Consider the following 14,916-nt stretch of genomic DNA (forward strand, 5'->3'; position numbering starts at 1 on the left):
GTCCCGTGTAACCCTAGATCTAGTCTCCACTGTCCAGTGGCCATGTAGCACTTGGCTTCGGGTATTGACAGTGGATGGGAGCTCTTTGCAGGCTGCGGGATGGTCCAGTGTTGCACATTGCAATTACACCAGGCCTACAAACGGGCCGAGGCGCATGAACGTGTGTACAAGGTCTCGGAGACCTGCAGAGGAATCCGCTGCACGGTGCGCAGATTGCCGTTGCGGGCTCAGCCGCTGGATATAGTGCTTCCACGGTGTAGAGGTGCCAGTGATATGTCCACTTTGCTGCTTTCATCGAAAGGGATGCAATCGGCACTCGGTCTTGAGGCCGTTAGCGGAAATTATGCCTTGTAGCCTAGGTACCTGGTACTTTGTCCAGCATGTGACTGGTAGTCCAGGACTGGGTACTAGGTACAGTATATGGGCGGTGAGTGGGCAGCCATAGTCACACTGGATGAAAAGAAAAAGAAGATGGAATGGATCTTCTGTAAGTAGACATGTAGCTGTACATACCACTCGAGCCACACGCACAGTAACCAATCGGGAATGTGCATAGTATAACTTATTACTGCCTATGGATAATAGTCCTCCCAAGCAACAGGTCGCCAAAAAGAGGCAGCCCTTTCACCGCCCACTATACCCCACCCCCACCCCCCGCCCCACGAGAAAAAAAGGTAATGCCGGCAGAAAACGAAGTCCGACGGCCCAATGCCGCCATCGCGGGATTTTCCGTTCTGCCACACCCACACCCTCAACTTTTTCTGGTTGCACAACCTTTCGAGTTCCATACCTTTTCTAAACCTCTCCAAACAGACCTAAACAGCCAAACAAAAATGCCCATCCTCACCACATTTCCCCTACCCGCCTCCCCGGCCGCCCTTCAAATCCCCGAGGGGTCCTCCTCCGCCGCCCCGTTCTTCCTGGCGTTCGTGACCTCGCCCGACCCGGCCACAGGACAGTCATGGTGCCCGGACGTGCGCGCCGCGTGGCCGGTCCTCGACGCCGCCTTCTCCGCCGCCGAGGCCCCGCGCCTGGCTGTTGTGGAGGTTGGGCAGAAGCCCGAGTATGTTTTTCCCCTTTGACTTTGCATATAGTCTTTTTGCTGGACAGTGGATGGGGTGTTGTGCTAGACACATTTCCCCTTGTCTGTTGTTTAATGTATTTTGTTTGCTGGGTGGTGGTGGTGCAAGACGGCTAACGCGATGTGCTATTCACTCGCATTTTCCCACGGGTAGATGGAAGGATCTGGAGAATGTCTACCGCACGACGTGGAAGGTCCCGTGCATCCCGACGGTGATTCGGTATGAGGTTGTAGAGGGGAGGACGGTCGAGACGGGCCGGTTGGCGGAGGGGGAGATTCTGGAGAAGGGGCGGTTGGAGGGGTTGATCCGCGGGAATTGAGGGGTGGAGACTGGTTTTTATGAGGTTATGAGGGAGGGAGGGAGGGAGGGGGGCTTGGGGAAGGGGCTTGAGGGATTGGGATTTGTTTTTTTATGTTATGCGATGAGGTGTGCTGAAATGAGGGAAGAATGATACTCATGTTTTTATGGCACTTTCGGGTGGAAGTAGGATACTAGGTAGGGAGCTTGCAGAGCTGCGGCTGAGGTGGGTTGGTGGAAGGTGGTTTCTTGTCGTGGTGGTCCGTGGAGGAGGTGGGAAGGTGAAGTTTGGATTGTGGTGCAGGAAGCTTGAGTGGACTTTCTTTCCCCCTCTGTTTTGTTCAGTCTTGTTTTTTTCATGCTCATTTCTTTTCAACTATATGACTTTTACAGGCTCTCTGCAGTGTGGAACTTGGAGGGGGTGGATTCCTGGATCAGCGGTTCTGAATAGGTTCCTTACCAACAATAAAGACTTGCAGCGGATCATAGGAAATGGTGGTAAATGCAAGGGGGGGTGGCCGTCGCAAATGAAGTACCTGATCTTGAGCTCTAGTCTGACCACCGTGGGCTCAAGTGGTTTGTTATAGGTTGTAGGGAGTCAGGTAGTGAGTATAGAATTTGCCTACAAAGATGGTAGATATGATTCGATGCAGCCACATCTTGAAGAGTAAGACACATTTGATTTGACGACAATCCTGTGAGCAGATGCAGTGGTGAAATCCATGAGAAGGGAGCACAATGTACGCGGCTTACTGCTTGTCTGACCATCTGCAACCTAGCCCGACGTCATGCCATTCAAACAGAGTCAGTCTGAGATCGTACAGATGTAGGTGTAGGTGAAAGGCCTTTTACAGTTTGGGGAAGTCATGCAACCCTCTCGTTGGCAGTAGTTTATTCCTTGTGACAGCGGATCTCCAGGCGTTGCCTCAATCTCCAAAGGCTCTCGGAGCTTGAGCATGACCCTGCTGCAATTCGGGTTGATTGTAGCGTGTATCCGAGAACCCATAGTTCCGGAGATGAATCCGACGCAGCTTATGCATGCCGATACTGTGCAGGAGACTTATTCGAACAACTGAGAACCCGTGACTGAGCAGATCGCCGAGACATCCTCTGTCAGTCTCCCACATCCCAAATCTCTCCATGTTGGCCACTGTCGATACCCCATCATTTCTCAGGTTGCGCCATAGATCGCGGGGTCCGACAAAAGCAAACATCCGGAACGGCGCCCTCCCGTCACACCGTTAGACCGCAAGGATGAGCCTCTTCACTCACCCTATGGGATGCTGACTCTGCATATCCGAAGGGAGAGTCTCTCGGAGATTTCATCGATGTGATGCATGAAAACGAGGGATGTCGACTTGCCAGAGAAACTAAAACAAGATTGTGGTATGTGGGACCTGACTACGGAGAATTAGGGCTGCTGCCCCCCTTGTCCTGGGGATATAAATGTGATGTGCAACGTCTGCATGATAGATTCTAATGCCATTATAGGATATTGGGGTTGTTGTTACGTTGAAGGATATGTAGGCTGAGGCATTGCATGCATGTTCTGGGGATGCTTTACGTGGTTTGTGTAAGAGATACCTGATGTCGATGCCACTAGCTAGCCTTCGTGGTGTGAGGGATTCGTTTGGCTCATTGTGACATTGGATATAAAAGGCATGACGTTGACCACGATGTCCTCGCGGAAGGATCTCACCTCCAAGAGCGTTTCTTCTCATACCATAGCAGTGACAACCTAAAAGCACCCCTCAAATCCTTTACGAACATGGAAAACCAGTCCACAATGACCGAGCAAGCCGACCAATGTATGCTGGCGACGGAGGCAGGCGAAGTGCGCTCATCCACATCGATGGCCGTTGAACCAGAGGACACCGAGGCCGAGGAGTTCCTCCTGGATGATGACACGGAGGCGGCCGAGGTGCGCGCAGGCATTGCTCCCTTGCCTCACTGAACCAAGTCTATGGATGCAACCCTACCCGAAGAACTAGACTAACTAGGCTGTTGCTTGTGTCTAGGCTTCATCGTGGCAATCACCGAGGAGAAAACCAAACCCGACGAACCCCGCACAATCGTCGCCACGCAGCTTCCAAACGTCTATTCCTTGCCCGATGATGTGGAGGTGAGCGCGGAGGCGTATCCCAAGATCAACTGGTCGTACGGACCTGTCAAGGTGAGCATTCAGTTGCAACAGTCACGTATCTTGATTACTGCCAAAGCAAAAGCGCAGGAAACGAGGCATGGAAAAAAAGACTCTAACAGCTAGGTACAGGTGCTCGGGTACGTGAATCCCAAGAAGTTCGCGATCCGGGTCCAAGTGTCCGTCTTCGGGGCCAAGCTGTTGAATCTCACCGGGGATCTGCGACGTGGGATCTGCGCCAAGATCAATATCAAGTTTGCAAAAGGGTCGATCTGTTTCTTCCTTAAGAATGGAAAAGGTGAGCCTTTTATCTGGTGGTTGTGCTGCCACCGTTGAAGCTCCTGGCTGATGGGTTTCTGTGTGCATAGAGGTGTGGGTCAAGTTGGACCTGAAGGCTACAGTAGGTGGGCACTATAAGAAGGAGGCGAAGCTGTTGACTCTTTGATTGAGATTCTTGATGAGTTCTTTCGGTCCGTGGTCTGAGACTTCTTGTTTGGAGTGGGAAGCAGGCATTGCGTCAGCTCTAGGGCTTGCGTGTGATGGTTATGGATTGCTGTTCGGATGACATAGTTACCGTTGCGAAATTGATGTCAGAAGACTGAGATATGTCTTGTTTGATTGTGATAGGTTGCTACCAACTTGCACAAACAATCAAGCTTGCTTAGTTTAGAGGAACAACTATTTACCCTAAATCTTGTTCTTAAAATCTTTCGCATATCTGGGGGTGGGGGCCGATTTAGGGCTACAGTGGCACGGACGTGGTTTGAGCTGAGGATGCGCCACGAACCCTCGGGGTATCCAGCCGCAGCTGAAAAAGAAGACTTCAAGAGGATGACTGCCAATCAACCCACAAAGAACAGTTCAGCTGAGATGCAAAGGGGTCATCAGCCACTGACACGGAGAACAAAAGACGGTCATTTCAGCCGAGCAGGAAATTTGTAGCGACGGACGGGCAACACGTGAATGTACTGTACATCAATGATAAGCCCAGCCGATTCCCCTACTACTTGGTCTCCTGAAGGGAGGAGAAAGTGAATAGCTCTTTTAGAGATCTCTAATGACTAGTTAATCTTCACCATTCAAAGAAAGAGCGAGCAAAATGCACCGCCCCCTCAACCCAAACCCCAAACCCCAACCCGCGCGGAAGCGCCTCATCATCTGCTGCGACGGCACCTGGCAATCCGCCGTCGACGGCCAAGAGAGCATCCCGTCAAACGTGACCCGGCTCTGTCGCGCCGTCAACAGCGTGGGGATCGACCCCGTGGACCACCAGCCCTGGCAGCAGATCGTCTGGTACGACTCCGGGGTGGGCACCAACACCACGGCGGCGGGTCCGCTCCGCAACTTCGTCGAGGGCGCCCTGGGAAAAGGGCTGGAGGGCAACATCGTCGAGGCCTACCACTTCTGCGCCCTGAACTGGAACCCGGGCGACCAGATCCTGTGCTTTGGGTTCTCGCGCGGAGCTTACACGGCGCGCGCCATCGCCGGCTTGATTTCGGATATCGGTATCTGCCCGCCGCATCAGATCGCCAATTTCCCGGCGTTGTGGAAGGTGTATAAGAAGACGCCGGCGGGGGAGCGGTTCTATGGCAGTGATGCGTATCATGAATTTTTCAGGGGGCGGCAACCATCCTTTGTCGGAGAAGAGGGGGAGGAGGATAGGGAGGAGGATGAGGGTTCTTGGGAGTCGGCCGCAGAATGGGCATCGACACCGGAATCACGGCAGGTGCAAGTGGTTGGGGTCTTCGATACCATCGGCAATCTGGGCTTCCCCGAGCTGTTCGGCCATGAGCTCCCCGCGTGGCTGACCTGGACTGATAAGCCTGAATGGCATAATGTCGGTCTTTCGCCTAGTAAGCAATTCCCTCCAGCTATCATTGACTCCGAGTGAGACGATACTGAACTCGAGCCCCAGATATCAAGAACGCATTCCAAGCGCTGGCGCTGGACGAGCATCGACGACTGTTCCGCCCAGCCATGTTCTTCGTCCCGACGCCGAAAACTATCACGGAGAGCCGATCGCGAGAAATCAAGAGCCAGGCACGGGACGCCATCTGTCAGTGGCTAAAACTCGTAAGAAGCGGCACCGCCAGCATCGAGGAGCTACACGCAGCCGAGAAACGACGCAATGCGGCTGCACGCGAGCTGTTGGAGTGTGAGGACAGCCAGAAGGAGCCGTCCCAGCTGACGCAGGTCTGGTTCCCGGGGTTCCACATCCACATCGGGGGCGGATCCAGCCAGACCCTCAAGAATAAGGGCAACATGGAAGAGATGTCCCACATCGTCTTCGCGTGGATGCTGGACCAGATCCAGGGGTACGTCTCCCTCGACCGCGAGCTCCTCCAGCTCGAGGAAAAGACCCGGGAGGATCGTCTGCGGCGAATCAACGAGGCGCTGGAGGCGTACCAGAAGAAAGAGCGTCGCTGGCAGTCCGAATCCTGGGCCCAGTGGCTGTGGCGCACGGCGCGGGGTCTGGTTGCCGCCATGCAGCACCCACTCACCCCGTCGGGCGATGCTTCCCCGGCCTATCGCCAGATCCGTCAGTATGGCTGGGCCACCGGCGACTTGCCCGACAGCTTCGACTTCACCTACCGCCTCAACGGGTCGCTGGCGCGCAGGCCGCGTCGCTATTTCCGGGATGCGCGCACAAATGAGATTCGCGGATATACTTGCGAGTACATTCATCCAACGGTGGGGTTTCGGCTGAAGCACGTGCCGGGGTATCGTCCGGCTGGCCTGCATGAGGGCCAGTATGCTCGTCAGCTGAGGGCTGACGGCCAGGGCTACGAGTATCGCTTTAGATACCCGGGTGAGAAGGATGAGGAGGTCTTGCCCGAGTGGGAGATGGCAAGAGATGAGCTCTCCTGGGAGCGGTGGGTTGTAAAGGGAAAGGAGGCGTTGGCGTATGTGGACAGCCTACTCCACTGACTTTGGTTAACCAGACCCGAACGAGTAGATGAACCTACTGGTACGAGTGATCACATTTTCTTGGGCGTCTGTGTTGAGCGGCTTGCTTTTATAGGTGTCTATTCAGGTGTTCAACACGAGTATATATCAACGTGCTGAGTACCCTGGGAAGATATCAAAAGGGAGAGGAATCACATTATAAATGGTACTAGTCCCAACCTCACCAAATCCAGCCCTAATTCGTCCCACAGAAATTGCTATAATCGCAACCGCCACATATAAGTCTGGTCCTTCTCTTCTCACCTCTTCTTCGTATTCTGTTGGAACATAGCACTGATCCATAGATAATGGGTATGTATTTTAAAATGCGGTACGAATAATCACATACGACCACAGGGTGTGGAAAATAGGGCTTCCCGTCCGCTCAGCCGTACTCAAGCCACACGCCGGGAGGTTAGTAGTTGGGTGGGTGACCACCAGCGAATCCCTTCTGTTGTATGTTTTTGTTTTTCTTTCTGATTCTACTTTCCATTTGTAACACCGTTTGCCCATGTTTCAAGCTGCCCCGTTGCTTAATCTTCAATGAATGTTGGTCACAGAGCAACGCCAAGAGTGCCTTGCATATAAGAGCAGTATTGGAATCAGGATCTAGCTATACATGGCGTCCTTCCACTGCTGCCACCGCTGCATACTCCACATCTCCGACCGTTCGACAATATTCTCCCTCTTCTGACACTGTTGATAGACATACTGCCCCACTTCAGCACGAAGCAGCCACTGCACACCCGCAATGATCCAACCAGCAAGCCATCGGAACCCCTGATCCTGGCCAAACCCTTGACCCTCGGGATCATTTAGATCAGGGTACCAGGGATGCGAAGGAAGGATGCCCTCCAAGGAAGAGAGCCACCCGCAATCGATCAGATCCAGTGCCGTCATGCGCGCGATGGCAGACTGGAAATTCCGCAGCCGGAGGTCTATCTCAGTAGGGGGCAGTCGCGTAGCCGCATAAAGACGGTATAAGTAGGCTGAGAGACGGAGGTTAGCCAGCGGTTCTCACTTAAATCTCTAGCCAGGGAGAAAGACAGGGAATCGATCGGAGGGGGAACGAAAAAAAAAGGAATACCCTGTTCTTCATAATGAGCCGCCATCTGCAGGAGTAACCAATGCCCCCCAATCGGTCACACTTCTAGAGTCGTGTACATGTTCTGCTCGACTTGATCGTCCGAGGGTGATGCTACCGAAGGTGATGCTATAGTGACAATCTCATGTCTTGGTAGATCACGCAGCGCCTCCAGAAAGGCGATCAGGCGGTCTTGGCCGACATGGCCGGGCGGGAAGGCCGAGCCTAGTCGGAAAACCCAGTGCATGAACATTTCGATATGTCCTCCGGGATTCGGACAGTGGATTCCCAGCTCTCTCTCATCGCTGTCAGCAGGTAATGGTAATTGGCCACGGATCTCGTCGGGCAGGTCTTCGGGCGAAAAATGATACGCCCGGTGCAGTTTGTATAACCGCTCCGAGTCGTGCGTGATGAAGGTGTCTATTTCTATTGCAGCCTGTTTTGGGGTGATCTCACCCTCAACAATTGCGACCAGTTTGTTCTTGTAAAAGAGGTCTTCTTCATCATCGTGGTGCTCGAATATGTTGAAGTCAAGGACAGTGTCGAAACCGGGGTTCTCCGTGCTTTTTGGAGCAGACATTGAGAGGGTGAAGTTGTCGCTTTGGCTTTGTCGAGAAGTATGAAATGGGGAAAAAGTAGATTGAGGATCCGAATCGAAGAGCCGCTGGGGGTGGGGTGATGGGGGTCATTTTCTGGTTGTGGCGTGGCTTCGACATGGTAAGCACTAGTGAATGACTTACAGCTTGCTTGGTGGTAGGGCTATCCTTCCCGGTCGGGTTCGCCAGCGGCCAAGCCCAATGAACAGGCCTAGGCGTGCACAGGCCTATAAGAAGCACGCTTTTATCCAACAATATTTTCAGATGAGTCAGAGCAAATGACAATGAGGTTGTCTAAATTCCCTAAGGAGGATCATTCGAGCTTTGCGTGGGATAACGCCCCCAAGCTTGGGGTCTTTTCCCCCAGATCGCCCCTGGCAGTCTCTGATCATTCTGCCCCCATACAAGCATCAGAAATCACCTCAGCTTTTCAAGCAGACGAACTCTCCAATAGAAGCGCAGACGTGTCTTACAATGAAAGTCTAGTCTGTCTGATATATATGCCAAAACAGTTCCAGTAGGATATAATCTCTTCCCACGAAGCTAATTCCGGAACGCATAACAAGCAGTCTGTGTGTTTATTGGCGAACTGAGCTGCTTGTGTTGGCAGTGCTAATGTAGGTACCAGAGACATCATGTCTCGCTTACTAGTTGCATTCGAGAAGGCAAGCATTGAGGGGTACAGTATAATCTCGCTCTGATGATGGTCAGTAGCTTTCTGCTACGGAGACAATGAGCTATAAAGCCGGCAGGATTCTTTCTGTGAACGACCTTCTGCCCTACACAACCGGACATGTCAACAGCCTTTCTTAATCATTCACTCCTTTACTACACCGATCTGTTTGTATGCACGTTCACTCCTTTGCCTAAAATGCAAATCAAGAACATACTCGCGCTTTGTTTTCTTGCCGCCCCGGCACTGTCAGCTCACACCAGAGAGTATGGTGAGAATGGCTTTGTGGGAATCAAGAGGAACAACAAATGGCGGGTCGATGCTAGAGAATACGAGGAAAGCACCGATGTCTTCAACATCTTGGGGGCACGTAGCGTAAATTCTGATGAAACTGTCCAATACCCTGATTTCTTTCTTTACCTTCTCAGCTTCACACACCCCTCCGCAATGGCTGACGTGGAATTATGTTTATGATAGGGCACTATCATCTGCACTCCCAAGACAACAAGAGTACGGTCAAAAGCTTCAAGATAGCCACCTCCACCGCCGAGGCTCAAGCCAAGTCCGGGGGCTTCAGTACGACCACCAAGAGCGGCTACCCGCACCAGTACCAGAACTTCAACGCCCTGACCTGGGGCGTCCAGGAGTGTGACGACCAGCCGAAGAACAGTGACAGCAAGCTGCTGGAGTACCCGGTCTACTGGATCGGACCCTCGAGAAAGGCGTGGTCCAAGGACGAGCAAAAGAAAGCCATGGGGACCAATTGGGAGACCCCGATGCGAGTTGTGTACATGGAAGGGGGCAACGAGAAATTGATCTACTGCGGTGTGATGATACATGAGACAGTGGAATCGAGCCTCTCGGGCACGGATGGGTTTGTTGTGTGTTCGTGAGGGGGGTTTCCCCTCCCTGGGCTCTCCTCATCCTTGAAATTTGGGGTTGCTCTCTCGTTTTCTCTCTCTCCCCTGTTATAATACTTTTGTGTTTATGGTTGAAGAGTATTGCGTAAAGGAATTTCTAGAAGATAAAACTTGTGATATCCGGTGGTTGGTAGTATGAGGTCCACATGCTGTGGTTTGGAGTCAATCACCCATAATTGAGCTAGTCTCATTCTCCTGACCCCCAAAGAAGGAGCAATCTAGGTATGACTTCGGGACCTTTTAGCCTTTCGAGAAAAGTCCAACACCCATTATATATTGCAGCGACATAAACAGAGCACGTACTTGGAAGAGAAAAGATACATAATGTAGAACCAGGGTGGAACGATGAAGGAAGATAGAATACATGTTGTGTCCTTCATGAATTATGAACAACATAGCACTGAAATACGAATGATAACTGACAAATGCACAAAGATTTCATTAGCATGGCCCTGTTGTTCTTATGGGAGGCTTATAAAATCACAAATTCATCATATAATTAACCATAACGCGAGTTAGAATGTCCGATAAGAATCGGAGATTAGCACGGATATCGGGTTTGGCTGCGCTGGTAGCCACTAGCTCCCATACCTCCGCGCAGCCGACGCCCCGCAGAACCAGATTTGCCACTTGCTGTTCATTGGCCCTGTCATACACCTGCATGATGCTTAACTGAAAAGAGAAATAACCTTCTTCCTTAGGGTTCTTCCATGGATGGTGAATAGAAGAGCCCTTTTTAGGTCGTGGTTGCAATATCACGCCGCTCGGCCAGGGTTGCATAAATACCCGCAGATGGCGCGGTCCATGAGTGTCGGCCCTCATGTTTAGACGCACACTCCCGAAACTGCGAAACTTGCCAGGACTTCTTGAATCAAACTACTTCACTTTCCCGACAATGACCAAGATTCTCCCATTCGGCGACCAGCAGGTCCCAGTTCCCGGCTTCGGCGCCATGGGCCTCAATCACGGCATGGGAACAGATCTCGATGCCTCCCAGTCCGAGGCTGTTCTTCTGAAGGCTATCGAGCTCGGATGCACCTTCTGGGATACTGCGGTAAGTTTAGGGTGTGAAGCACTTCCAGGTTGTGTCTAATCACGGTGCACGGGGCAGGTTGCCTACAAGGCCGGTGAGAACGAGAAGCTGCTTGGGGACTTCATCAAGAAGCATAACGTTCGCGATAAGCTCTTTGGTGAGTCAAATCAAGTTTTCCTCTGTATTTGTTGATGCATCACAGTCTCACATCATAGTGTGGTGTAGTCGCCTCGAAATGTGGCTTCGAAGTCTTCGGACCTGAGCGCAAAGTCACCAACTCGGCGGCTCACATCAAGGAATACATTGAGGGCACCATCGAGAGACTGGGCTTCACACCGGATCTCTACTATCTTCACCGGATCGATCCCAGTATGTAGCAGACAACTACCGGACCGTGGAACCGTGCTGTTGGAATGTATGCTGACCGAGCCTTTGCCGTGGAAAGACACCCCTCTCGAGGAGTCCATCGGCGCCCTCGATGAACTCCGCCGGAGTGGCAAGACCAAGTACATCGGCCTGTCGGAATGCTCTGCTGCAACCTTGCGCAAGGCCCACGCCAGTTCGTCTACCCGCACTTAGCTGGATACCTTGATATCCCGGCGCTAATATTCTCGCTAGTCGCCAAGATCGATGCAGTGCAAGCCGAGTACTCTGCGTTTGAGACGGTGCACGAGACCAGTGGCCTGATCGACACGGCCAAGGAACTGGGGGTAGCCTTTGTGGCCTTCAGCCCGCTGGGACACGGCTGGCTCGTGGACGACTTCGACTACAAGTCTCCCGATGACTTTGCCGCGGATGATTTCCGACGCACCGGTACGCCCTCCCACACTGACTGCAAGTTCGCGAACAGAGACTGACTTCCTGAGGATAAACTCCAGTCCCGAAGTTCCAGGGCGAGAACTTCTACAAGAACAAAGCCATCGTCGATGAGATCAAGAAGCTGGCAACTCGGAAGGGCTGCTCGGTCGCGCAGATCGCGCTGGCGTGGGTGGCTGCGCAGGGACTCATCACCATTCCGGGTACAACCAAACCCTCGCGTTTAGAGGAGAACTGGGGATCGCGCAATGTGGATATGACACCTGCGGAACTCGGCGAGATGAGAAGGCTGGTGGAAAACACCAAGCCGACTGGAGAGCGGTTCAACGAGCTTTTTGGATCGTTGTGCGGCCATTAAAGCTCAAGCACATCTGGCTGACGGCAGGTTGTTTCGTCTGGGGCTGACCTGGCTGGAATTGTGTCCTGGAATTGAGCCTGGAACTTTTGGGCAATGATTGAGATAGGATGTTTTGGAGATATAACCTTGTGTTAGGAGCACAGCTACTGCGTAGAATGAATCTACTATTCTCATAAGGTTGACTTGCATGTCGTGGCACATCTGCACAAGGAATTCAACAAATGTCTGGCTACCGCAGTAAATATGGCCCTGCGCGGTGTATGTAAGAATAGAAAGATGATCACTCTTTAATAAAAGCAATATTACCGCTTTGCGTGAAAATTCGGCACTGGGCTTTGTGGTTTATTATACCCATGGCGAAATTGGGGACGCTAGATGAAGGTAACAACTTTGTTGACGGATTAATAGCGGAAGGAATACCCTCAGCCTGGTAGCTCGCCCCGAAAAGCATACCCCTGGGCTCGCCTAATCCAGTCCCTCTTTATTTACCAGGAATCACATCCACGGCAGGTGTAAGAGATCATTAGAATGCATTTCGACCTGTTCGTGCTACGCTACTCGAAAACCGAAGGAGCTGTATGCACCAATCCTTGCTTATGACTTCCAATTCATAGGGCTAGAATGACGTATAGGCAGATAGAGTCTTTAACCTTATGTGACAGGAAAAAGCGCTTCCTCATTGCGACGCGCTCGCCAGGCGTTGGTCGAGTGAAAGATCTCCCAGCAGCCCCGGAGAACCCATTCCCAGGAGCGGGAAAACGGCTCAGTGATCTCCCACCCGCTTGGATCCCACGGATCACTCCAGATGATGATCCCCGAATATTCGCCGTGCACGCTGCCAAGCCCCTTCATGTCAAGGCAAAGCTTAGTTTCGTCATATGACTCTCCCGCTAGAATCAGGTTGTCCCGCATCGCGGGGAGGGGAAGCAGGTCGAGCCACGGATGGTGGACTACGGTGCGCTGCACTAGAGTAGGTTGGAGACTGGCGGGGAGAGATTGTACCATCTCGTGCGGCCATGGTCCCGGTAAGTTGAAGAACGAGATGGCATCCTCGTCCATGTGCTCTGAGGTCAGACCCAGGATCCTCATAGTTTGGAGTTGGCCTCTGGTAAAATTGAACTGTATCAGATGGAGCAACATGTCGGAACGTGGGTCTCCAGACGGATGCTGCTTGCGCGCCACCGCTTCTATGTGCTGCAGCACGCTCTCCGGGTGACTGATGTCCGGGTGGAGAACGTGGATGTTTTCGACTTTTCTCAGAGCAGCTAGAGCCGTACTTTCCTCATGATCTGACAGCGTACGTACAGCCTGTTCAGGGTAAGAGGCCAACGGTGGCGCCACGGGAGCGCAACCCAGCTCCGCAGCAGATGAGGGATCGGCACTGTCGCCGCTCCGACGAGTCGGCAGACACTGAGGGCCTTCCACTTTTTTGAGACCTGCACAGATACTCACTTGCTCAGTTACATGCCTCTTGCAAAACCTTCTTCCCTCAAAGGTGGGGGTCGGGGCTTATGGGTGTTCTGCACGCACAAGGACTTACGTCGCGCTCGCTGATTCAACCGGTTTTGCAACCTCCTGCGCAATTTGAGGTCTGCGATACCCGACCAATCTTCCTCGGGCCATTCTTGAATTCGTGCGGTGATTCTCTGTACGCGGATTTTTCTATTGGCTGACGATGTCCCAGAGGAGTCATCTCCTCGCTGAATGGAAAACCCATGGGTGGTGCTGTGGGCCATCCTGCTACCGGTCAATGTTGCCGATTGTCGCTGCGGACGTATATGCAATCGGATGACAAGAGAAGCTGTAATTATCGTGTATATGAAGAAGAACAGGAAGAAAGAGCACATAGAAGTGGGCGGGAATATACCTCTGTGGTGCAAGCGTAGAGCTAAAGTAGCGATAGCCTTCGCCTGCAATCTCAGTTCATTTGAAGTGGGGCCTTATCAGTCCTGAATTGTCTTAGTGGAATCCACTCTGTCATACACCTGCAGGAGATCTAACCACTTCTGGCGATAGCCTCTTATCTCTGAACAGGAATGATGTTATCAAGCTTGGAAAGTTCTGGGCGTGGCCCTCTGGACGCTCTCTGGACTACATCCACCCCTGAAGGCCGGAGAGGTAGCCTGGAGATATTGATTTTACTCAAGTATCGGCGACCGCCTACCTGTCCTGATTCGTATATGAGCACCGCCGGAGTTAACGGACGTATTGGCTTGCGTAGATTTTGGTCGCGAGGTTGAATCCGTGGTACCCTGGACACTCGAAGTCTATGCCTAAAGTGGCTAGTTGATGCGGGTAAAACTCGGCTAGCCGGTGAGTCTTAATGTAAATTACTGTAGTTCAGGGTAGTCGAGAGAAGTGGACATTAGTTACACTATAAACCTTGAAGGTCTTTTAATCCAGTGACCATAGTCAAGAATGCATGTTCTTCCCTGAATCTGGTATTTATCACTCTGAGAGAGCACTATCATTGTCATTGAAGTACCGAAATCTGATTCCATCAACCTGTTTTTTTTTATTTTTTTTTTTTCGTGATCATCATCAAAACCATCTACCTCTGGAAGACCGCCCCCGGTTCTAGAGTAGTCAGGTTTGATTCTACGTAGCTTGAGCTCCACCTACTTCACATGGATCAATAGCCCGCAGTATACTCGGTCAATCAATTGTACCTGATGGGTAGATGGGATGAAGATCACCTTGCACCTGCCGAAACAGGGTGTGAGTGAGTATAATGCCTTCTAGACAAACTATTGGCAACGATAGCAAATACATTCCAGCATGGGTGGCAACGGTGATGCGATCAGAAAATACACGCCAAGAAGATACAGTTAAGCGCTAGGATTTGCTAGGCATGCATTGAATATGTTCCTGTCACCCATGTTCTTCTTTCAACTTCTTCTCTACGGTGTATATTGGAGACCCGCAATGAAGCGTACCAACCTTCGACTCGATGACCGGCTATCTCGGGCGC

The 14,916-nt window shown here is 52.0% G+C and overlaps 7 protein-coding genes across 7 annotated transcripts; 5 read left to right on the forward strand and 2 right to left on the reverse strand.

The window, feature by feature from the left end:
- Positions 1-744: 744 nt before the first annotated feature.
- On the forward strand, positions 745-1,425 carry BO95DRAFT_441541 (DUF953 domain protein). Its single transcript, XM_025586197.1, has 2 exons — positions 745-1,063; positions 1,236-1,425. Exons 1-2 carry the CDS (start codon positions 834-836, stop codon positions 1,399-1,401), a joined length of 396 nt encoding a protein of 131 aa, XP_025443615.1. The 5' UTR covers positions 745-833; the 3' UTR covers positions 1,402-1,425.
- Positions 1,426-3,645: 2,220 nt separating this feature from the next.
- Positions 3,646-3,964, forward strand: BO95DRAFT_359731 (uncharacterized protein; the record flags this gene model as incomplete). Its single annotated transcript, XM_025582457.1, has 2 exons — positions 3,646-3,817; positions 3,888-3,964. Coding segments are annotated over 2 exons (249 nt in total), but the record flags the coding sequence as incomplete, so codon positions are not given.
- Positions 3,965-4,618: 654 nt separating this feature from the next.
- BO95DRAFT_359846 (T6SS phospholipase effector Tle1-like catalytic domain-containing protein) lies at positions 4,619-6,447 on the forward strand (the record flags this gene model as incomplete). The annotated part of the gene is made up of 2 exons (XM_025582461.1): positions 4,619-5,372; positions 5,435-6,447. 2 exons carry the CDS (start codon positions 4,619-4,621, stop codon positions 6,445-6,447), a joined length of 1,767 nt encoding a protein of 588 aa, XP_025443617.1.
- Positions 6,448-7,074: 627 nt separating this feature from the next.
- BO95DRAFT_452128 (uncharacterized protein) lies at positions 7,075-8,129 on the reverse strand (the record flags this gene model as incomplete). The annotated part of the gene is made up of 3 exons (XM_025588126.1): positions 7,075-7,454; position 7,553; positions 7,614-8,129. The coding sequence occupies 3 exons, from the start codon at positions 8,127-8,129 to the stop codon at positions 7,075-7,077; spliced, it is 897 nt and encodes a 298-aa protein (XP_025443618.1).
- Positions 8,130-9,016: 887 nt separating this feature from the next.
- BO95DRAFT_462429 (uncharacterized protein) lies at positions 9,017-9,711 on the forward strand (the record flags this gene model as incomplete). The annotated part of the gene is made up of 2 exons (XM_025588912.1): positions 9,017-9,188; positions 9,296-9,711. The coding sequence occupies 2 exons, from the start codon at positions 9,017-9,019 to the stop codon at positions 9,709-9,711; spliced, it is 588 nt and encodes a 195-aa protein (XP_025443619.1).
- A 922-nt stretch (positions 9,712-10,633) lies between these two features.
- On the forward strand, positions 10,634-11,964 carry BO95DRAFT_410830 (aldo/keto reductase; the record flags this gene model as incomplete). The annotated part of the gene is made up of 6 exons (XM_025584193.1): positions 10,634-10,792; positions 10,850-10,928; positions 10,997-11,140; positions 11,217-11,330; positions 11,390-11,584; positions 11,650-11,964. The coding sequence occupies 6 exons, from the start codon at positions 10,634-10,636 to the stop codon at positions 11,943-11,945; spliced, it is 987 nt and encodes a 328-aa protein (XP_025443620.1). The 3' UTR covers positions 11,946-11,964.
- Positions 11,965-12,596: 632 nt separating this feature from the next.
- BO95DRAFT_472590 (DUF3425 domain-containing protein) lies at positions 12,597-13,662 on the reverse strand (the record flags this gene model as incomplete). Its single annotated transcript, XM_025589664.1, has 3 exons — positions 12,597-13,234; positions 13,426-13,569; positions 13,620-13,662. 3 exons carry the CDS (start codon positions 13,660-13,662, stop codon positions 12,597-12,599), a joined length of 825 nt encoding a protein of 274 aa, XP_025443621.1.
- Positions 13,663-14,916: the final 1,254 nt, after the last annotated feature.

This window comes from Aspergillus brunneoviolaceus (genome assembly GCF_003184695.1).
Source record: "Aspergillus brunneoviolaceus CBS 621.78 unplaced genomic scaffold BO95scaffold_23, whole genome shotgun sequence".
NCBI lineage: Eukaryota > Fungi > Ascomycota > Eurotiomycetes > Eurotiales > Aspergillaceae > Aspergillus > Aspergillus brunneoviolaceus.